General features: G+C 45.0%; 2 protein-coding genes across 3 annotated transcripts; both read left to right on the top strand.

Moving 5' to 3' along the window:
• The first annotated feature begins 11,625 nt into the window (after nt 1-11,625).
• LOC119287675 (putative leucine-rich repeat receptor-like protein kinase At2g19210) lies at nt 11,626-16,680 on the top strand. Of its 2 annotated transcripts, none has more exons than XM_037567267.1 (13): nt 11,626-11,720; nt 11,853-12,402; nt 12,545-13,035; nt 13,169-13,307; nt 13,389-13,460; nt 13,586-13,657; nt 14,111-14,191; nt 14,313-14,476; nt 14,570-14,838; nt 14,923-15,049; nt 15,186-15,251; nt 15,485-15,677; nt 15,939-16,680. In XM_037567267.1, the coding sequence occupies exons 1-13, from the start codon at nt 11,633-11,635 to the stop codon at nt 16,435-16,437; spliced, it is 2,811 nt and encodes a 936-aa protein (XP_037423164.1). In that variant the 5' UTR covers nt 11,626-11,632; the 3' UTR covers nt 16,438-16,680. The 2 variants fall into 2 exon arrangements, with proteins under 2 accessions (XP_037423164.1, XP_037423171.1); XM_037567274.1 differs by having other exon boundaries at nt 14,576-14,838.
• A 3,720-nt stretch (nt 16,681-20,400) lies between these two features.
• LOC119287689 (pentatricopeptide repeat-containing protein At2g03880, mitochondrial-like) lies at nt 20,401-23,805 on the top strand. Its single transcript, XM_037567287.1, has 2 exons — nt 20,401-23,442; nt 23,541-23,805. Exon 1 carries the CDS (start codon nt 20,402-20,404, stop codon nt 23,204-23,206), a length of 2,805 nt encoding a protein of 934 aa, XP_037423184.1. The 5' UTR covers nt 20,401; the 3' UTR covers nt 23,207-23,442; nt 23,541-23,805.
• Nucleotides 23,806-23,808: the final 3 nt, after the last annotated feature.

Raw genomic sequence — 23,808 nt, forward strand, 5'->3', positions numbered from 1 at the left:
GAAACTATTCCACATTTTCTTAAGTGTGTGCCAAACTCGTGACTCAAGTATTCTCCTCCACGATCTGATCGCAGGAACTTGATTTTCCTGTCACGTTGATTCTCAACCTCACTCTGAAATTCTTTGAACTTTTCAAAGGTCTCAGACTTGTGTTTCATTAAGTAGACATACCCATATCTACTCAAGTCATCAGTGAGGGTGAGAACATAACGATAGCCACCGCGAGCCTCAACACTCATTGGACCGCACACATTAGTATGTATGATTTCCAATAAGTTGGTTGCTCGCTCCATTGTTCCTGAGAACGGAGTCTTGGTCATTTTACCCATGAGGCATGGTTCGCACGTGTCAAATGATTCGTAATCAAGAGACTCTAAAAGTCCATCAGCATGGAGCTTCTTCATGCGTTTGACACCTATGTGACCAAGGCGGCAGTGCCACAAGTATGTGGGACTATCAATCTTACATCTTTTGGTATTCACACTATGAATATGTGTAGCATTACGCTCGAGATTCATTAAGAATAAACCATTCACCATCGGAGCATGACCATAAAACATATCTCTCATATAAATAGAACAACCATTATTCTCGGATTTAAATGAGTAGCCATCTCGTATTAAACGAGATCCTGATACAATGTTCATGCTCAAACTTGGCACCAAATAACAATTATTGAGGTTCAAAACTAATACCGTAGGTAAATGAAGAGGCAGCGTGCCGACGGCGATCACATCGACCTTGGAACCGTTCCCGACGCGCATCGTCACCTCGTCCTTCGCTAGTCTCCGCTTATTCCGCAGCTCCTGCTTTGAGTTACAAATGTGAGCAACTGCACCGGTATCAAATACCCAGGAGCTACTACGAGTACTGGTAAGGTACACATCAATTACATGTATATCACATATACCTTTCGTTTTGCCGGCCTTCGTGTCCGCTAGGTATTTGGGGCAGTTCCGCTTCTAGTGACCACTCTCCTTGCAATAAAAGCACTCAGTCTCGGGCTTGGGTCCATTCTTTGGCTTCTTCCCGGCAGCTTGCTTGCCGGGCGCGGTAACTCCCTTGCCGTCCTTCTTGAAGGTTTTCTTACCCTTGCCTTTCTTGAACTTAGTGGTTTTATTCACCATCAACACTTGATGTTCCTTTTTGACTTCTACCTCTGCTGATTTCAGCATTGCAAATACTTCAGGAATGGTCTTTTCCATCCCCTGCATATTGAAGTTCATCACAAAGCTCTTGTAGCTTGGTGGAAGCGACTGAAGGATTCTGTCAATGACCGCGTCATCCGGGAGATTAACTCCCAGCTGAGTTAAGCGGTTATGCAACCCAGACATAGTGAGTATGAGCTCACTGATAGAACTGTTTTCCTCCATCTTACAGCTGAAGAACTTGTCGGAGACTTGATATCTCTCGACCCGGGCATGAGCTTGGAAAACCATTTTCAGCTCTTCGAACATCTCATATGCTCCGTGTCTCTCAAAACGCTTTTGGAGCCCCAGCTCTAAGCTGTAAAGCATGCCGCACTGAATGAGGGAGTAGTCATCGGTACGTGCCTGCCAAGCGTTCATAACGTCTTGTTCTGCAGGGAGAACAGGTGCGTCACCTAGCGGTGCTTGTAGGACATAATCTTTCTTGGCAGCTATGAGGATGATCCTCAGGTTCGGGACCCAGTCCGTGTAGTTGCTGCCATCGTCTTTCAGCTTGGTTTTCTCTAGGAACGCGTTGAAGTTGAGGACTACGTTGGCCATTTGATCTACAAGACATATTGTAAATATTTTAGACTAAGTTCATGATAATTAAGTTCATCTAATCAAATTATTCAATGAACTCCCACTTAGATAGACATCCCTCCTGTAATCTAAGTATAACATGATCCGAGTTAACTAGGCCGTGTCCGATCATCACGTGAGACGGACTAGTCAACGTCGGTGAACATCTTCATGTTGATCGTATCTTTTATACGACTCATGCTCGACCTTTCGGTCTTCTGTGTTCCGAGGCCATGTCTGTACATACTAGGCTCGTCAAGTCAACCTAAGTGTTTTGCATGTGTAAATCTGTCTTACACCCGTTGTATGTGAACGTTAGAATCTATCACACCCGATCATCACGTGGTGCTTCGAAACAACGAACTGTCGCAACGGTGCACAGTTAGGGGGGACACTTTCTTGAAATTATTATGAGGGATCATCTTATTTACTACCGTCGTTCTAAGTAAACAAGATGCAAAAACATGATAAACATCACATGCAATCAAACAATAATAGTGACATGATATGGCCAATATCACATAGCTCCTTTGATCTCCATCTTGGGGCTCCATGATCATCTTGTCACCGGCATGACATCATGATCTCCATCATCATGATCTCCATCATCGTGTCTCCATGAAGTTGCTCGCCAACTATTACTTCTACTACTACGGCTAACGCGTTTAGCAATAAAGTAAAGTAATTTACATGGCGTTTCTCAATGACACGCAGGTCATACAAAAAATAAAGACAACTCCTATGGCTCCTGCCGGTTGTCATACTCATCGACATGAAAGTCGTGATTCCTATTACAATAGAATGAACATCTCATACATCACATATATATCATTCATCATTCATCACAACTTTGGCCATATCATATCACAAAGCACTTGCTGCAAAAACAAGTTAGACGTCCTCTAATTGTTGTTGCATGTTTTACGTGGCTGAAGTAGGGTTCTAGCAAGAATGTTTTCTTACCTACGTGAAAGCCACAACATGATTTGTCAACTTCTATTTACCCTTCATAAGGACCCTTTTCATCGAATCCGCTCCAACTAAAGTGGGAGAGACAGACACCCGCCAGCCACCTTATGCAACTAGTGCATGTTAGTTGGTGGAACCAGTCTCACGTAAGCGTACGTGTAAGGTTGGTCCGGGCCGCTTCATCCCACAATACCGTTGAAGCAAGATAAGACTAGTAGCGGCAAGAAAGTTGACAACATCAACGCCCACAACAAATTGTGTTCTACTCGTGCAAGAGAACTACGCATAGACCTAGCTCATGATGCCACTGTTGGGGAACGTTGCAGAAAACAAAAATTTTCCTACGGTTTCACCAAGATCCATCTAGGAGTTCATCTAGCAACGAGTGATCGGATTGCATCTACATACCTTTGTAGATCACGTGCGGAAGCGTTCAAAGAACGGGGATGAGGAAGGCGTACTCGACGTGATCCAAATCACCGGAGATCCTAGCGCCGAACGGACGGCACCTCCGCGTTCAACACACATACGGTCAGCGTGACGTCTCCTTCTTCTTGATCCAGCAAGGGGGAAGGAGAAGTTGAGGAAGATGGCTCCAGCAGCAGCATGACGGCGTGGTGGTGATGGAGCTGCAGTACTCCGGCAGGGCTTCGCCAAGCACTATGGAGGAGGAGGTGTTGGAGAGGGAGAGGGAGGCACCAAAGGCAAGGGTATGAGAGGCCCTCCTTTCCCCACTATATATAGGGAGTCCAAGGGGGGGGGCAGCCCTAGTAGATCCAATCTCCTAGGGGGGTGCGGCCAAGGGAGGAATCCCTCCTCCCCAAGGCACCTACGAGGTGCCTTCCCCCTTTGGGACTCTTCCCTTCTTGAAAACCTAGGCGCAATGGCCTCTTGGGGCTGGTGCCCTTGGCCCATATAGGCCAAGGCGCACCCCCTACATCCCATGTGGCCCCCGGGGCAGGTGGCCCCACCCGGTGGACCCCCGGGACCCTTCCGGTGGTCCCGGTACAATACCGGTGACCCCGAAACTTGTCCCGATGCCCGAAATAGCACTTCCTATATATAATTCTTTACCTCCGGACCATTCCGGAACTCCTCGTGACGTCCGGGATCTCATCCAGGACTCCGAACAACATTCGGGTTACTGCATATACATATCCCTACAACCCTAGCGTCACCGAACCTTCAGTGTGTAGACCCTACGGGTTCGGGAGACATGTAGACATGACCGAGATCGCTCTCCGGTCAATAACCAACAGCGGGATCTAGATACCCATGTTGGTTCCCACATGCTCCTCGATGATCTCATCAGATGAACCACGATGTCGAGGATTCAAGCAACCCCGTATACAATTCCCTTTGTCAATCGGTATGTTACTTGCCCGAGATCTGATCGTCGGTATCCCAATACCTCGTTCAATCTCGTTACCGGCAAGTCACTTTACTCGTACCGTAATGCATGATCCCGTGACCAGACACTTGGTCACTTTGAGCTCATTATGATGATGCATTACCGAGTGGGCCCAGTGATACCTCTCCGTCATACGAAGTGACAAATCCCAGTCTTGATCCGTGTCAACCCAACAGACACTTTCGGAGATACCCGTAGTATACCTTTATAGTCACCCAGTTACGTTGTGACGTTTGGTATACCCAAAGCACTCCTACGGTATCCGGGAGTTACACGATCTCATGGTCTAAGGAAAGGATACTTGACATTGGAAAAACTCTAGCAAACGAACTATACGATCTTATGCTATGTTTAGGATTGGGTCTTGTCCATCACATCATTCTCCTAATGATGTGATCTCGTTATCAATGACATCCAATGTCCATAGTCAGGAAACCATGACTATCTGTTGATCAACGAGCTAGTCAACTAGAGGCTTACTAGGGACATGTTGGTGTCTATCATTCACACATGTATTACGATTTCCGGATAACACAATTATAGCATGAATAAAAGACAATTATCATGAACAAGGAAATATAATAATAATCCTTTTATTATTGCCTCTAGGGCATATTTCCAACAGCATCTTCCTCATCATCATGTCCGGCATCTTCTACATGATGACTGTGTACAGCATCACCGTCGTGATCATGTCCTGGAGATTCTTCGTCTTCTCGCCCGCCCGAGCCGCGGTGGTTGTCTTGCTATCCTTCCTCATTTCTTGACCGGCCCCCATGGACGACTTCATAGTCATCTTCGTCACCTTGCCACCGATAGCCATCCATGAAACTACGCAAGAGCAGGTGGTCCCGCACCTGCCCGAAATCCGGGTCCACAATAAGGCTCTTCAGCTTGCATCTTCGACACGGACATCTTATCTCCGTCTCGTTCTTTTGAAGCATCTCGGCCTTCGCGGAGCTCAAAAACCTATTCACGATGCCTTCGGTCATCGTGCGGACCATGGTCACCTGCGGGGTAGAGCAAAACGATATTTTAGAACCAAGAAAAAATTTGGCATGACTTTCCCTAAAAATAGGACCAAAAAGAATGCATAGTGCCAAAATTCTCGCCGAAACGGAAATGAATCAACATTCCGGCAAAATATTGGCAACTATCACATTTCAAATATCGGTACCTGCAAACACAAACATATATGCAACACCACAAACATATGCAACACCACAAACATACATAGATCTAGCTAGGCCACAAAAAGTGCATGTGCACGTTGTTGGAGCGAGCTAGGGAGAAAAAAGTAGATCTACAACATGAAGATAGCTTTCCCCTTACTTACCTATCAAAAAAAGGTAATTTCAACACTTAATTTTGATGAATCTATGGTGCAAATGAGGTGAGGAGGAGGAGGCAGACGACAAGCTTAGAGAAGGAGGTGGGGGGAATGAAGTGGGGAAAGTGAGTGTGTAGGTGTGTTTGTCCAAAAATATCTAGCTGGTCCCAGGTTACTAATGGCGCACCACAGAGACATGCACCATTAGTAACCCAACATATTAATGGCGCACCACACAGACATGCGCCATTAGTAACCCAACATACTAATGGCGCACCACACAGACATGCGACATTAGTAGTTTTGCAAAAAAAAAAAGTAAAAAATAATAATTTTTATACTAATGGCGCACCGTCGCACAGTGCGCCATTACTAGTTTAAACTAGTAATGGCGCACTATGCAACGGTGCGCCATTAGTAGTTTTACAAAAAAGAAAAAAAATACAGTAGTGGCGCACTCTATGGCTGGTGCGCCATTAGTAGTTCTAACTACTAATGGCGCACTCTGCCCGGATGCGCCATTAGTATATTTGAAAAAATGAAAAAAAAACATTTTGTTACTAGTGGCGCACCGTGTGCCTGGTGCGCCATTAGTGTCTTCCACACTAATGGCGCACCAACAGATGGTGCGCCATTAGTATATAGTAAGAGCGCACCACATGTCTGGTGCGCCATTAGTGTCATTTCCATCTATAGCCTTTTTCCTAGTAGTGACATGGACAACACGAACTTGGAAACCACTAGTTCACGTGTAAGGAGCTGAAGGTCATAACAGACAACTTCAAAGTAGAGCTCGACCAAGGTGGGTTCGGCACTGTTTATGACGGCTTCTTGCATGATGGTACTCACGTTGCAGTCAAGTTGTTGTCTCAGTCTTCCAGTCAAGGATTTAAAGAGTTCTCGATAGAGGTAATTAATGTTGGTCAAGTATAATTAGAGCATAGTACATATGCAGATTTTTTTAAAAACTATGACACATATTTCTTCTCCTTGCTTAGGCTCAGACATTGACGAAGATTCATCACAAGAATCTTATCTCCTTAATTGGTTACTGCAAAGATGGAAAGTATTTGGCACTTGTCTACGAGCATATGTCTGAAGGAAACCTCGAAGATAAACTCAGAGGTGTGCTAGTCCATCTTTGGGAAGAGCATTAGGACAATTTCCAAAAAAAGAGCATTAGGAATCTCTATGTCAAGTTACACAATACTAAAGTTAGTCGCACTTTTGCAGGGAAAGACAGCAATGTTGTACCCTTAGCCTGGAGGCAGAGGCTCCGTATTGCACTAGAATCTGCAAAAGGTATATATTTTCTTCTAATTTGGGATTTGGGTCATTATTCATACTGCTACTAATATCTATGTTTCATTAGAACCTTACATATGTTAATGTGTGATTTGTTATGTCACTATCGACAATATGGTGTGCATGCAGGGCTCGACTATATACACAAGGCGTGCAGCCCACCCTTCGTGCATCGTGATGTGAAGACATCAAACATCCTACTGAATGCAAATCTTGAGGCCAAAGTTGCTGACTTTGGCTTGATGAAGGCCTTCAATCACGACGATGATACCCACGTATCCATGGCGCGGGTTATTGGCACAAGAGGCTACCTTGCACCTGAGTAAATAAAAACCTAGCTTATTACCATCTTTTAGTGGCCTACAAGTACATGTCATCTGTAATGCAAATGCATCTCAATCATGCAGGTACGCAATAGCCCTACAACTGAATGAAAAAAGTGATGTGTATAGCTTCGGCATCGTACTACTAGAGGTGATCACAGGGCGTCCAGCCATCCAACAATCTGATGAGGTCATCCACTGGACACGACTACACCTCAAAGGAGGCAACATTGAGGAAGTGGTCGACACACGCATGCAATGTGACTACAACATCAATGGTGTGTGGAAGGCCCTAGATCTCGCACTCAAGTGCACTGACCATGCTCCAGCGCAGCGTCCAACAATGACTAATGTGGCGGCCCAGTTACAATATTGCCTCGATCTAGAGGGTGAAGACCACACCAGATAAAACCCTAAGGGTAGCTTCTACATGACAGCCAATTGCAATGGTGACCGTGATCACCTAATGTAACCCATGGCACCAATTTATTTGAGATGATCAACATTAATTTATTTTTGGAGGGAGCCAACCATGGTCAATGGTCATTCACTTCTGCTGCATGATAAACCCTCCATGTATTATTCAATCGTACTAGATATTTTTCACCATTGAGACGGACCAGATCTTCATTTTAACACAGAAAGTTTGCAAAAGCTGTTTTTAAAACTTTTTTCCATTAGACATGTTCTAGTTATTGGTTGTACCGTTAGTCAAAACATTAGTCAGAATCCTTCCCGGCGACTTCTTTAGCAATTAATAGAAAATTGGAGTTGTTTTCTATATAAAATGCATATATTTGTGTATATGTCATTTCAATGTCAAAGAAGATAGTTGTAAATCTTCAAAAGAAGTTGTTCCATGTGATTATACTATATGGTGAACAATGGCATTTTCATCACACGACATACCCTTGCAAAACTATGCGCCACGGCACAGGCTTAATTGCATTGTTGCTCCTCTAGATGACGACAGTCTTGCGGCTACACTACATTGATCATCTTGAGCTGAACAGGCAAAAGTTTGCATGGTTCATTTTAAGCGCGACATCATCGACCTTCCACATGTTATTGATATCATTTTATCATCGCATGCGCAAGTCCACCATGTATTTGATGTTACCAAGCCACTGGCGTTCCCATTAAACAATATTGGTGGTTCCGGACATCATAGGATGGAAAGGCTGCCCCATTATCACCTCCAATGGCACAGTGCTAAAGATATACATGTCACTCTCCTTGCTCAGTTTCAGGGCCGCTATGTACCTACAAACAAACTAATACAAGATATATGTCATACCTTCACAATATGGTTGGTCAAATGGAATTTATTCATACACTCAGAATGATAAGAAAAAGAATCTAGAAGATGGTATGGTGGCATGTACTCGGGGGCAAGTTGCCTGTGTGTGCCAACTAGCGTGATTGTGGATGCATGGGTATCACTGTCTTGATTGAAAGTCTTGAGCAACCCAAAATCAACGACATTGGCCTCGAAGTTATCATTCAGTAGAATATGTGAGACACCTTCATGTTCCGGTGCATGAAGGTTGAGCCACGGGATTTGTGTGCAGATATTCGAGCCCTAAATGCACATCACCCCACACTTGGTGACGAAAACATTATTCAAATTACCAACATGTAAATGTTAATTTATGGAGAAACTATGAGATTTTTTCCCGATGGTAATTTCACTCAATTGTTTTCGTCAAGGTGACATAATTGTATTGACTGCAAACCTGGCTTATGCATAACTAGATGCACATAGTCCAACACATACAAAATAGATGGAAAAAGGCGACATGGTTTGAGAAAGGAAGAAAAGAAAAACCTAGGGTGATGGAAGACCAATCCGTGGACTAAATTGCCATCTATGCTTGGTAAAAAACGCATTGGATATATGCTCCAACCGAGTAGATGATGGATCCAAAATCTAGCTATCTATTGGACCAATTTTCTTAAGGCTTCTCCTATGAACTTGTCCTTATTGAATAATATATCTCGAACTAATGCCATTTTAGCATAAGTGCATATGTTGTCATTTACATGGCATGTATTAAAACTTCACCCAAAAAGTGCAAGAAAAAGATGCCGGGAATTTTGACGCAGAAGAGGAAAGTCGCCCGAAGGAGGTCACTTGGGCCGACCATGGGGCCCACACACCATCTGGATGCACCGTAACCCTAAGGCGTGTGGGTCCCAAATGCCCCCTAGCTCCCATCTTCTGGCTTAGACCATATGTCCTAAAGATGACAAGGGTATTTTGGTAGATTTTAATTTTCTTGACTTGCATGTCCACCGTCGTCGTTGACCTTCATTTCTTGGCCTTTCTGAAGTCTAATTTCTTCTCTGAGATGGGACTGTCATCACCATCAACACCATCACACTCTTCTCCATCACCTACATCATGTTTCCCCCATCCATGTGTAATCCGTTATAGGCATATGAGATGGATGATAACTGAGTGATGTCAGTCATGTAGTAGTGTCTAGATGTTCAGGGTTCTGATCCCTGGTATGATGATTGTTCTTGACCTAATGTTTCCATGACTTTGCTATGCTTAATCCTTATTACTAGGTAGGGACCGAGTAATATAATATCATATCTGAATCATATATGTTTTCATAATGTAAGTGCATATAGTGCCCCCTAGTGGGTTTTGGATGATTAATGACCAAACAATTATGGAACTAATGTGTGAGTATACACAGGTAGAAGTCCCTGAGGATTTGGTTTAACATGAGAGTTATGACCCCTAAAAATTGTGGTAATAATGAATATCTTCGGAATACCAGTTCGAGGAACAATCAGCTCGCTGCGAGGAATATGAAGCGTAGTGAAGACTTTGATTTTCTAGTTACTTCTTCTTTTAAGTCATACGGAAAACCGTATATTAAGGGGGGGAGGGGGGGTCTAAGTGAAAGTTAAGATTTAGGTGTTTGGTGTGTGGTCAATCCAAACCTATTTCTTTGAGTGAAGACTTTGACATCTCTTTGATGCGTTTTTGCTTCTCTTAGGTGTCTGTGATGATGTTCTTCGAGACATCGTAAGTGAAAGTCCTCGCAAAAGAGTCAAATGACTTGTTCTGCAAGACAATCTATCGTTTGCATTTTGAAATCCGATCATTTCGCCACATGTTGCATGTATGTTGGTTGGCCAATGCCTCCAATGGTCGTATCATCCGTCGAGATTGATCCCGACTATCAATAGCCACCATACTTCAACCTTCGATGGTTGGTTGCTCCATAAGAGAATTCACAAGAGTATGTCTGAGCAATTCATCATCTTGAAGGGATTGTGAGAATCCTAACAGAGGAAAAAAACCAGAGCCTAAAAACTATTAAGTGATTGAGCATCACTGATTAACTAGTCAAAGCTTATAAAATAACCTATTACTCTTGTGGACTGTGCATCCACTAGAGTGTTAGGTGTCTGTTTAGAGCATTAAAGAGTAATTGCGGACTATCGAAGAACATGTGTGTAAAGGTCCTGGAGATGACCTTGAAGATCTACCACAAGTGATTGGGAGAAGTTTGATAGATGCTACCTCGGGAAGAATAGGGGAGACTTTGTCTTCTGAGTTGAATCTCAGCCTCTCCAAACTAGACGTAGAGTTGTGCCAGTAATTGTGGACTATCTAGGACAGGAGACAGCTGAACAGAACAAAGACGACACCAGAGCTCAATGTATTCAACTGTGAAAGTAGGACCAAGCACGGCATGAATGTTCTGTATCCGCAAGCAATCAACCAGCCTGTTAGCAATGGAGCAAGCCTTGCGGCGACGATGCGAAACAAGGGCAAACACACATGGCACGATTGAGTGCCCGTCGAGCCACCGATCGATCCAGAAGAGGCAAGTATGCACATCACCAAGTGCAGCGTATACGCCCATGGTAGCCTCGCGGTGTTACGGTTGATCTAGCTATTAGGCTCAACCATAACACCGCAAGGCTATGGTGGGTGTACCGCGTACCTGCCAAACATCTTCCGGCAGTTGTCGCGGAATGTCATGTCAAATCATATAGTGCACTATACTCACGCAAATCAATCACTGGCATGACCTTGTCTTTCCCCAACCTGGCACCCCCTTTTCATTAATTGCTCAACGGAAATAATCACTGGCACGACATGTCCACCGTGATCATCTACGCACACCCCTATTCCATAGAAATCAAATGAACTTGTCAGGAAAAAGTCTGCAGTCAGCTGATCCTCCCGAGCTGGGCGTATGCAAGTCAACTCATAACCCATGTGATATGCCTCAACTGGTTAAGCTTCCCATATGAACTCATTAAGTGGGCAAACTTCTCAAATGAGCTCATTAGTCATTACCATGTGGTGTTAGAATAACCAATCTCCCACTCCCAACTAATCCGCCCAGCGGTAGACGACTTACGCTACTATATGCTCGATGGTGTCTATCCCAATGAACTTCCCGACTTGCTAAGTTCTAGCTAGTGTAACTAGCTGCTGGCACATGTGCCATTGATCAGTTGGGACGACCATCACCGAGAGCAAGAAAGAACAATGGTGGCCCGGTGGCTGCTACAGTTAGTGCTTCTTCTTGGCCTCGCCGGCGTTCTTCAGGTCCATGGCCAGGTCGACAAGTTAGCCAGTGAGTTCCTTATTCTCTCGCTTTTGTTGAGTTGTACACATTTTCACTTCCCGGCCGGACAGAACACTCACTAGGCCACTCGCCATATATGCACGAATCAACTCCGTAACTGCTTGTTGCGTGCTCGTGCAGGTTTCATAACCATAGACTGTGGCCTGCCGGAGAATTCCCCCGGCTACATGGACAACGTCACCAAGCTCCGGGCAACCGGGGACGCCGGCTTCACCAACACTGGCACCAACCACAACATCTCCACCGAGTACATCACCCCGACGATGGGCTGGACTTGGCACACCGTGCGCAGCTTCCCCATCGGCGTGCGCAACTGCTACACGATCAACCCTGTAGGATCGGCCGGGCCCAACTACCTCATCCGTGCCTTTTTCATGTATGGAAACTACGACGGCCTCGATAGTCCGCCCATCTTCGACATTTATCTCGGAGTCAACTACTGGAAAACTGTGAACATCACTGCCGCCGACATGCCATTGATCGTGGAGGTCATCGCCTACGTCTATGGCGGCACTGTGCAGGTATGTCTCGTGAACACCGGCTCCGGGACGCCATTCATCACCAGCCTGGCCCTAAGACCCCTCAAGACGACGCTCTACCCGCAAGTCAACGCGACGCAGGGGCTTGTTCTTATCACCAGGTCCAGCTTTGGCACTAATAAGACTGTGAGGTAAGGAAATATATGAGCAGACCAGACTACAATTTTCCAAAGTCCAACATATATTCAATCAAGCATGCATGCATCTTAATTAACTTTGCAAAAATAGCACGTAGGGTAACCTAGCTACGACTTTCCCATGGCGCACATGCAGGTACCCGGACGATGCTTACGACCGGGTATGGCTCCCGTGGACCAAGCCGCATCCGGACGAGTGGTTGGAGATCTCAACGGCCGAGAACGTGGAAGACAACCTCGAAAGCTTCGAGGTGCCCTCCGCCGTGATGCGCACCGCCGTCACGTCCGCCAACGCCTCCTCCCCCGTCCGCTTCTCGTGGGACGCGGTGCGGAACGCCAACTACCACGTCCCCGGGTACTCCTGGATGCTCTACTTCGCGGAGCTGCAGAAGGACGCCGTGCGCGGGTTCTACATCACCACCAACGGCGAGCTCTCGTACCCGCACGTCATGACGCCGGCGTACCTGGCAACCGACGCCGTCTTCCAGCGCAAACCTGTCCATGGCTTCGACCGGTACGAGATCTCGCTGAACGCCACCGCGAACTCGACGCTCCCGCCGATCATCAACGCCGTCGAGGTCTTCTCGGTCCTCCCTACCACCGGCGTACCCACGGCCGCTCAGGATGGTAACCGGCTATTACTTTCAGATACATACATATGGGATCATGAAGCTAGCTAGCCAGCAAATGAATTTCAGCAGCTGATTTAGGTCGCTTATAATAACTTTAATTTGTGTGTTGCTACTGAGAAATGCAACAGTTTCTGCCGTCACGGCGGTCAGAGACAAGTACCGGGTGAAGAAGAACTGGATGGGGGATCCCTGCGCGCCGAGGAAATTTGCGTGGGATGGATTGAGTTGCGGCTACGCTCTCTCCGGACCACCAACTGTCAAAGGCTTGTGAGTTAATTATCTTCGGTGAAGAAATGGTCCAGCAAATTCTGGAATTATTATCTGAACTGTTGTATAAATACACTGCAGGAATCTGTCTTCAATGGGTCTGAGTGGCAATATCTCGTCTTCTTTTGGGGATCTCAAAGGTTTACAATACCTGTAAGGAGATTATCAAACCATTCCATACTACTCTCTCCGTTCCTAAATATTTGTCTTTCTAGACATTTCAACAAGTGACTACACACAAAGCAAAATGAGTGACAGAACTTAATTGCACTTGGCAGGGATTTGTCTCGCAACAATCTCACCGGCTCCATTCCTGACACCCTTTCACAATTGTCATCGCTTACACTTCTGTCAGTAACTAATCTCTCATATTTTTAGTTTTTTACCACTACTTATTTCCTCTGTGTATAAACTGATGTTGCAGCCAAACTTCTGTAACTTTGACTTTTTAACATATGAAAAAGCATTCAAATTAATTGGGTGAATAACAAATTATATGATTGAATTTGTAACAAAATATATTTTCAGGATACTTTAAGTTTTTAGTTTTTACTAACATCTTCATATGAGGATTATCAGACATAAATACATATCGGAGACTCATGATGTTTTATCTTTGTCCTGAATTAACGTTATATGATTATAGCATTTTCCAGATTCATCTCCCAATACATATCCATCATTTGTTTTGACGTGCAACACTATTTTGTTTCATTTTCTCGCTTAGTATTTGACAGGAAAATACTATATCTAGTGATAGTAGGTACTAGGACACTATCTTGACTTCTTTTCCATTCTTCCAGTGATTTGACAAGAAACCGGCTTACTGGAGAAATTCCTTCCATGCTTCTGAAAAAAAGCCAAGATGGCTTCCTAACTCTAAGGTTAGTGCCCCACTAGTATCTGGATTTCTGCAATTATTTCGACATGGTTTTCACTTTCTTAGCTGAAGGTAGGCATGCTGTTCAGAATATGGATGTAGCTTCTCATTCTTTGTTTTGCTAGATACGATAACAATCCGGACCTCTGCAGCAATGGCAATTCATGTGTGCCTCCAAAGAAGAAGAGCAATTCAATGGTTCCTGTCTATGTTGCTATTCCAATAGTTGCAGTACTCGTGATTGTGTTGCTTTTAGTGTTGCTCATGTGCATGCGAAGGAGAAGGCAAGGTGAGAGACTTGCCTGAAACATAGAAGTTTATATCTCTGAATGTAAGTATGAAATGATTAAGGGACCTTAGTTTGCGTGATTGGTTTCTTAAGGAACAGCAAGCAACAGCATCAAGCCGCAGAATGAGACGCGCTTTACCCTGTCGCACTCTTGGAATAGAAACAAAGACAGCTCGCTGCAACTGAACAATCAGCGATTCACGTACGAGGAAATAAAGGTCATAACGAACAACTTCCAGCGAGTGATCGGCCAAGGAGGGTTTGGTAAAGTCTATGATGGATTCTTGGAGAATGGCACCCAGGTGGCTGTCAAGCTTCGGTCTGAGTCATCAGCTCAAGGTGTACAAGAGTTCCTGGTCGAGGTAAGATTTGCTCAAGTATATGCTGTAGGAAATCATGCAAGTTTTCTTCTCGATTTGGTAATGCATTGATCTTTGTTGGTTCAGGCTCAGACGTTAGCTAAGATTCATCACAAAAATCTTGTAACCATGATTGGCTACTGCAACGATAGAGAGCACCTAGCCCTCGTGTACGAGTACATGTCCGAAGGAGCCCTACATGAACATCTGAGAGGTATGTAAATTGCCCAAGTGTGCACACTTGAAGAACATTGGTATGTTGTCAATTAAGAATATCAAAAGACCCAAGGACCCAGAGAATTGTAGGAATATCTACCAAATATATAATTCATGCGACGATCTTTTTGCAGGCAGACACTACGACACAACATTAACCTGGGCACAGAGACTTCGTATTGCACAGGAGTCCGCACAAGGTAAGCTGTTAAATTCAGATTTTTCTTCATGACATTTCACTTGGAAGCTAGAAAGCTCAGACTATGTGTCTGCGCGCGCGCGCGCGCGTGTGTGTGTGTGGTGTTGGATGTGGCCATCCTAGCTATGCAAACGCCGGGTGTATGCTCATTGTGTTTTGTATCACCTTGATGCTTCACTAAATGCCCTTCTTCAAAAAAATGGTTGGATGATTATCTCATGTCTGTGCACGCAGGGCTTGAGTATCTACACAAGGGCTGCAATCCACCCCTCATCCATAGGGATGTGAAGACATCAAACATCTTGCTAAATGCGAACCTTGAGGCCAAGATTGCGGATTTTGGCCTACTCAAGGCATTCAATTGCGATGATGATACCCATGTGTCCACAGCCAGGTTGGTTGGCACGCATGGTTACATTGCCCCTGAGTAAGTGCGCCATTCTAAATTCTTGCTTATAATGCTATAATATCATCTTGCCACTTATTAATAGCAGAAGTACTATACTTTATTTAGTTGTCCAAAGGTAGCATAATTCATATATTACATGATGCACCTTATCTTCTAGGATCGATGATCATGACCTGATCCTTTCGATTAGGAAGTTATCCTACACGTTATTCATTTATAGGAGATGTGCAAAACTTTTCTTGGCAAGTTAAACTCACAATGCTTTTCACACTTTTATAGGTACCTAACAACATTGCAGCTGACTAATAAGACTGATGTGTATAGTTTTGGAGTAGTGTTGCTGGAAATAGTCACGGGCCAGCCTCGCATCTTGAATAATCCGGAACCTTCAAGCATCACCAAGTGGGTCCAGGAACGGCTTTCCCAGGGAAACATAGAGGGCGTGGTGGATGCGCGCATGCATGGAGAGCACGACATCAACAGCGTGTGGAAAGCAGCGGGCATTGCTCTCAAGTGTACTGAGCAAACACCGGCGCAACGGCCCACAATGACCGAGGTGGTGGTACAGCTGCAAGAGTGCCTCGAGCTCGAGACTGTGCGCTGCAAAGGTGGCAGCACGGATCCTGAGTTTTACATGGCCAGTGGCAGCGACCCATTCTCAAGTTATAATCGATACGCCACTAACCAGTCTGCTAGTACGAGCCATAGCAATGATGTATTTGAGGTGGAGCGTTTAGGCAGGGTTCCAACCATGACTACTGGTCCTGTCGCCAGGTGAGGAGAGGACAAGTACAATGAGTTATTTTCTTCTCTCTATTGCAGGGTTTTGTTTTACTTGGAGAACAACAAAAATTGATGATGCATCATCCAGGAAAAAGAGCAAATATGTATTGTTCCGTGTATCCTTCTACAGTGTATCTTGTCTTAAAATGAAGAGTGAATTCCACTTTTTACCCTGTAGTTGTACATTCTGTGACACATATTACCCCATTTAGTGAATCTTCTATCGAAATATCAGATTTTGGTGACTTTTAATACGGTTTTATGCCAGTTTTGCATTTTGCTTGTTTATGTTATATACGATAGGCATGTTGCCTCAATGATTTAATAAAAAAATGTATAAAGATCGTAATGTCTAGACTTCTCTTTTCCATCTGTTTCATTCCTCGTCATCATTCAGATATTTTTGGACCCCGGACGTCACCTCACACCTTGCCTAATGGACACGCATTAGAAAATAAGGGTCCAAAGCTTCTAAAAGTGGTATTCTAGACGAATTTCCACTCGACGGGGTAATTAGTGTCAGAAATGCATATCAAGGGCGTAATCAATCTTATTTGCTTATACCAAGGAAAAATATGTATTCTGTAGCTAAACAAAATTATACATTGCTACTAACCAGAACACCTTTTTTTTTTGCGGAAATACTAACCAGAACGCCTGTAGAGGAAGAAGATCAGAAAATGCAAGTTATATATTGGTCATTGCCATAGCTGCAAGTGGATGAACTGTAAATATTGAAGGAAATATGCCCTAGGCAATAATAAAGTTATTATTTATTTCCTTATATCATGATAAATGTTTATTATTCATGCTAGAATTGTATTAACCGGAAACATAATACATAGACAAACAGAGTGTCACTAGTATGCCTCTACTTGACTAGCTCGTTGATCAAAGATGGTTATGTTTCCTAACCATAGACATGAGTTGTCATTTGATTAACGGGGTCACATCATTAGGAGAATGATGTGATTGACTTGACCCATTCCGTTAGCTTAGCATTTGATCGTTTAGTTTGTTGCTATTGCTTTCTTCATGACTTATACATGTTCCTATGACTATAAGATTATGCAACTCCCATTTACCGGAGGAACACTTTGTGTGCCACCAAACGTCACAACGTAACTGGGTGATTATAAAGGTGCTCTACAGGTGTCTCCGAAGGTACTTGTTGGGTTAGCGTATTTCGAGATTAGGATTTGTCACTCCGATTGTCGGAAAGGTATCTCTGGGCCCACTCGGTAATGCACATCACTATAAGCCTTGCAAGCATTGCAACTAATGAGTTAGTTGCGGGATGATGTATTACGGAACGAGTAAAGAGACTTGCTGGTAACGAGATTGAACTAGGTATTGAGATACCGACGATCGAATCTCGGACAAGTAACATACCGATGACAAAAGGAACAACGTGTGTTGTTATGCGGTTTGACCGATAAAGATCTTCGTAGAATATGTAGGAACCAATATGAGCATCCAGGTTCCGCTATTGGTTATTGACCGGAGACGTGTCTCGGTCATGTCTACATAGTTCTCGAACCCGTAGGTCCGCATGCTTAAAGTTCGATGACGGTTATATTATGAGTTTATGTGTTTTGATGTACCTAAGGTAGTTTGGAGTCCCAGATGAGATCGGGGACATGACGAGGAGTCTCAAAATGGTCGAGACGTAAAGATCGGTATATTGGACGACTATATTCGGACATCGGAAAGGTTCCGAGTGATTCGGATATTTTTCGGAGTATCGGAGAGTTACGGGAATACACGGAAGTAGTATTGGGCCTTAATGAGCCTTAGTGGGAAGGAGAGACAGCAGCCAGGAGGTGGCGCGCGCCCCTCCCAAGCCCAGTCCGAATTGGACAAGGGGTTTGGGGCGCGGCCCCCCCTCTCCCTTCCTTCTCCACTCCCCTCCTTTGCCCCCTTCTCCTAGTTGGACTAGGAAAGGAGGAAACCTACTCCTACTAGGAGTAGGAATCCTACTCCCTTGGCGCGCCCCTCCTAGGGTCAGCCTCCTCCTCCCTTTCTCCTTTATATACGGGGGCAGGGGGCATCCCAAGACACACAAGTTGATCTGTTGATCTCTCCCAACTGTGTGCGGTGTCCCCCTCCACCATAATCCACCTCAATCATATCGTAGCGGTGCTTAGGCGAAGCCCTGCGTCGGTAGAACATCATCGTCGTCACCACGTCGTCGTGCTGACGAAACTCTCCCTCAACAGTCGGCTGAATCGGAGTTTGAGGGACGTCATCGAGTTGAACGTGTGCAGAACTCGGAGGTGTCGTGCGTTCGGTACTTGATCGGTCGGATCGTGAAGACGTATGACTACATCAACCGCGTTGTGCTAACGCTTCCGCTTTCGGTCTACGAGGGTACGTGGACACACTCTCCCCTCTCATTGCTATGCATCACCATGATCTTGCGTGTGCGTAGGAATTTTTTTGAAATTACTACGTTCCCTGTCAGTGGCATCCGAGCCTGGTTTTATGCGTAGATGTCATATGCACGAGTAGAACACAAATGAGTTGTGGGCGATATAAGTCATACTGCTTACCAGCATGTTATACTTTGGTTCGGCGGTATTGTTGAATGAAGCGGCCCGAACTGACATTACGCGTATGCTTACGCGAGACTGGTTCTACCGACGTGCTTTGCACACAGGTGGCTGGCGGGTGTCAGTCTCTCCAACTTTAGTTCAAGTGTGGCTACGCCCGGTCCTTGCGAAGGTTAAAACAGCACCAACTTGACAAACTATCGTTGTGGTTTTAATGCGTAGGTAAGAATGGTTCTTGCTAAGTCCGTAGCAGCCACGTAAAATTTGCAACAACAAAGTAGAGGTCTAGAGGACGTCTAACTTGTTTTTGCAGGGCATGTTGTGATGTGATATGGTCAAGACATGATGCTAAATTTTATTGTATGAGATGATCATGTTTTGTAACCGAGTTATCGGCAACTGGCAGGAGCCATATGGTTGTCGCTTTATTGTATGCAATGCAATCGCCCTGTAATGATTTACTTTATCACTAAGCGGTAGCGATAGTCGTAGAAGCATAAGATTGGCGAAACGACAACGATGCTACGATGGAGATCAAGGTGTCGCGCCGGTGACGATGGTGATCATGACGGTGCTTCGGAGATGAAGATCACAAGCACAAGATGATGATGGCCATATGATATCACTTATATTGATTGCATGTGATGTTTATCTTTTATACATCTTATCTTGCTTTGATTGACGGTAGCATTATAAGATGATCCCTCACTAAATTATCAAAGTATAAGTGTTCTCCTTGAGTATGCACCGTTGCGAAAGTTCTTCGTGCTGAGACACCACGTGATGATCGGTGTGATAGGCTCTACATTCAAATACAACGGATGCAAGACAGTTGCACACGCGGAATATTCAGGTTAAACTTGACGAGCCTAGCATATAACAGATATGGCCTCGGAACACGGAGACCGAAAGGGCGAGCGTGAATCATATAGTAGATATGATCAACATAGTGATGTTCACCATTGAAACTACTCCATCTCACGTGATGATCGGACATGGTTTAGTTGATATGGATCATGTGATCACTTAGAGGATTAGAGAGATGTCTATCTAATTGGGAGATCTTAAGTAATATGATTAATTGAACTTAAATTTATCATGAACTTAGTCCTGATAGTATTAGCATATCTATGTTGTAGATATAAGACAAATGTTTAAGATTTTTTTTTTGATTTATTTTACTAAGCATCCCTCTAAGCACGCCCGAGGGTGTGCTTTTCTTAGTAGAATCTACAAAATTACTCTACGTTTTCCAGAAGTGGAGACGGGTAATGAGTAATCCGTGTCCCTGTTATCCAAGACAGTTTTCAGTTCCCATCTTAACAGGTGCATTTGTTCCCAACTTCCCGTGACATGTGGGCCCAAATGTAGGTCACCACCATAATTCGCCGTTTTTCCGGTTTTTTGATGCTGTTCCCCACCAAATGGAGCAAGCCAATGGCGCGGTGCCTGCTCCTCCGCCGCCACCTCACCGCCGCGGCCACCGCCACCGCCGCAGCCACGGCGCCGCTCCCCGCGAGGAGCGCCCACCGGGTGCTCGACAGGAGCGCGCACACCGACCGCATCAAGGAGCTCGCGCGGCTCGGCCGCCTGCGGGAGGCCCGGGAGGTGTTCGACGCCATGCCGCACCGCAGCATCTTCGCCTGGAACACCATGATCTCCGCCTACTGCAACAGTGGGATGCTCGAGGACGCGAGGTCCCTCGTCGACGCCATCTCTGGAGGGAACGTGCGCACGAGCACCATCCTGCTGTCGGGGTATGCCCGCCTCGGCCGCGTGCTCGACGCCCGCAGGGTGTTCGACGGAATGCTCGAGCGGAACACCATCGCGTGGAACGCCATGGTCAGCTGCTATGTCCGGAACGGGGACATCACCATGGCGCACAGGCTGTTCGACGCGATGCCGCGCAGGGATGTCACGTCGTGGAACTCGATGCTCACCGGGTATTGCCACAGCCGGCAGATGGTGGATGCATGGCATCTGTTTGAGCAAATGCCAGAGCGCAACTTGGTTTCTTGGACAGTGATGATCTCTGGGTATGCTAGAATCGAGCAGCATCGCAAGGCTTGGGACATCTTTCGCATGATGCACCGTGAAGGCGTGGCACCAGACCAGTCAAACTTCGCGTCTGTGCTTTTAGCCGTGACGGGTCTTCGGGATCTTGGTGTTCTAGAGGGCCTCCGCCCTCTAGCCCTTAAGACAGGCTTTGAGAGTGATGTGGTCATTGGGACGTCGATGTTAAATGCATATACCAGGGATGCAAGTGCGCTTGACACTGCCATTAAATTCTTCGAGGGTATGCCACAGAGGAATGAGTACACATGGTCAACTATGATCGCTGCACTATCTCATGGTGGTCGAATCAATGCTGCTACTGCTGTCTATGAAAGAGACCCTGTAAAGTCCATTCCATGCCAGACCGCACTGCTCACAGGCTTAGCTCGATGTGGCAGGATTACTGATGCAAGGATTTTATTTGATCAGATTCCTGATCCTATTGTTGTGTCCTGGAACGCCATGATTACTGGGTATATGCAGAATGGAATGGTTGATGAGGCAAAGGAGCTGTTCGATAGGATGCCGTTCAGGAACACAATATCCTGGGCTGGAATGATTGCAGGGTATGCACAGAATGGAAGGAGTCAAGAAGCTTTGGATTTACTCCAAGCGCTCCATAGGAATGGGATGTTACCTAGCCTATCTAGTTTGACTAGTAGCTTCTTTGCTTGTTCAAATATTGGAGCTCTCAAGACAGGAAAACAAGTGCATTCACTGGCTGTTAAGGCCGGTTGCCAGTTCAATAGTTATGTTGGTAATGCTCTCATTACTATGTATGGCAAGTGCGGAAACATGGAGTATGTGAGACAAGTCTTTAATCGAATGAGAGTGAAAGACACTGTGTCATGGAACTCCTTTATTTCGGCACTTGTACACAATAATATGCTGGAGGATGCAAGACATATATTTGACAATATGCTCAGTCGGGATGTTGTCTCTTGGACTACGATAATATCTGCATATGCACAGGCTGAGCGGGGCTATGAGGCAGTGGAGTTTTTCAAAATAATGTTAAACAAGCATGAGGTACCAAATTCCCCGATATTAACTATACTTTTCAGCGTTTGTGGAAGTCTTGGTGCTCCTAAGCTTGGGCAACAAATTCACACAGTAGCCATCAAACATGGAAGGGATTCAGAACTTATAGTGGCTAATGCTCTCATGTCAATGTATTTCAAGTGTGGTTCGGCAGATTCTCATAAGGTTTTTGATTCAATGGAGGAACGGGACATATTTACATGGAATTCCTTCATTACAGGTTGTGCACAACATGGCCTTGGAAGAGAAGCCATCAAGATGTATAAACATATGGAATCTGCAGGGGTGTTGCCAAATGAGGTCACTTTTGTGGGGCTTTTAAATGCATGCAGCCATGCTGGTTTGGTAGATGAAGGTTGGCAATTTTTCAAGTCAATGAGCAGGGATTATGGACTGACTCCTCTGCTGGAACACTATGCGTGCATGGTGGATCTACTTGGGCGAACTGGTAATGTGCAAGGAGCTGAACAATTTATATATGATATGCCTATTGAACCAGATGCAGTGATTTGGAGTGCTCTTCTTGGGGCATGCAAGATTCACAAGAATGCGGAAATCAGTAGAAGGGCTGCTGAGAAACTCTTCGCTATTGAGCCATCAAATTCTGGCAACTATGTCATGTTATCAAATATATATTCTTCTCTAGGGATGTGGGTAGAAGTTGCGGAGGTACGGAGAATTATGAAACAACAAGGTGTCACAAAAGAGCCTGGCTGTAGCTGGATGCAGATTAGGAACAAAGTGTACTCATTTGTCACTGGGGATAAACAGCATGAGCAAATTGAAGAGATAGAATCTACCCTCCAGGATTTGTACACTTCGTTAAGGACTACAGGCTATGTGCCTGACACTGAATTTGTTCTCCATGACATCGATGAAGAGCAGAAGGAGAGTTCCCTTCTGTATCACAGTGAGAAGCTTGCTGTTGCTTATGGCCTTCTTGTTACACCCCAGGGCATGCCTATACAGATAATGAAGAACCTTAGGATATGTGGTGACTGTCACACTTTCTTCAAGTTTGTGTCACATGTCACCAAGAGAGATATTGACATCAGGGACGGAAATCGGTTTCATCATTTTAGGAATGGAAGTTGTTCATGTGGTGACTTCTGGTGATACCCTGTTTTGACTTCTTTTTTTTCTATAAGCCCCAAAGTAGATACATTCTGATGATTCCAGATGAGATGTTGGGTTGCCATTCAGAAGATTTTGTTGAGTTATAACACACAAAGCAGAGAAGAGTATACTGGCTGACTATGTTGCTATGCTGTGGCCTGCCACGGGTTCGTGGATGCAATATTGAGATGGTCAACAGTCTGTTAATCCCCTAGAAGCGCCTGGATTGGAATCTGGTGAGTGCTTAAAATATATGCTTATCCAGTTTGCTTTTCGCTGCATGTCAATTATCAATCTATTCAACAGCAAACCTTGTGACCATTTTGCATGGTAGTGAAAAGCAAACAGGAAACAAAGGGAAGCTGGATAGGTGCAGCTGAAAGACTTAAACAACATCTGATTGCTCGTGCAAGAGCGCGATGCTGCATGACAGATAAACAATCAATGTATATCAACTGTATGCAGGCAAGTTGACACTGTTGATGAAAAGAGACATTTCCTATGTCGCCTAATTCCTGTTCTCTTACCATGCGCGTTCAGTGTAACGGCCTAGTCTTAGTGTTGTATAGGATTCTTTTCTATCAATGCAATGAAACGCAAAG

This window comes from Triticum dicoccoides, chromosome 1A (genome assembly GCF_002162155.2).
Source record: "Triticum dicoccoides isolate Atlit2015 ecotype Zavitan chromosome 1A, WEW_v2.0, whole genome shotgun sequence".
NCBI classification, from domain to species: domain Eukaryota; kingdom Viridiplantae; phylum Streptophyta; class Magnoliopsida; order Poales; family Poaceae; genus Triticum; species Triticum dicoccoides.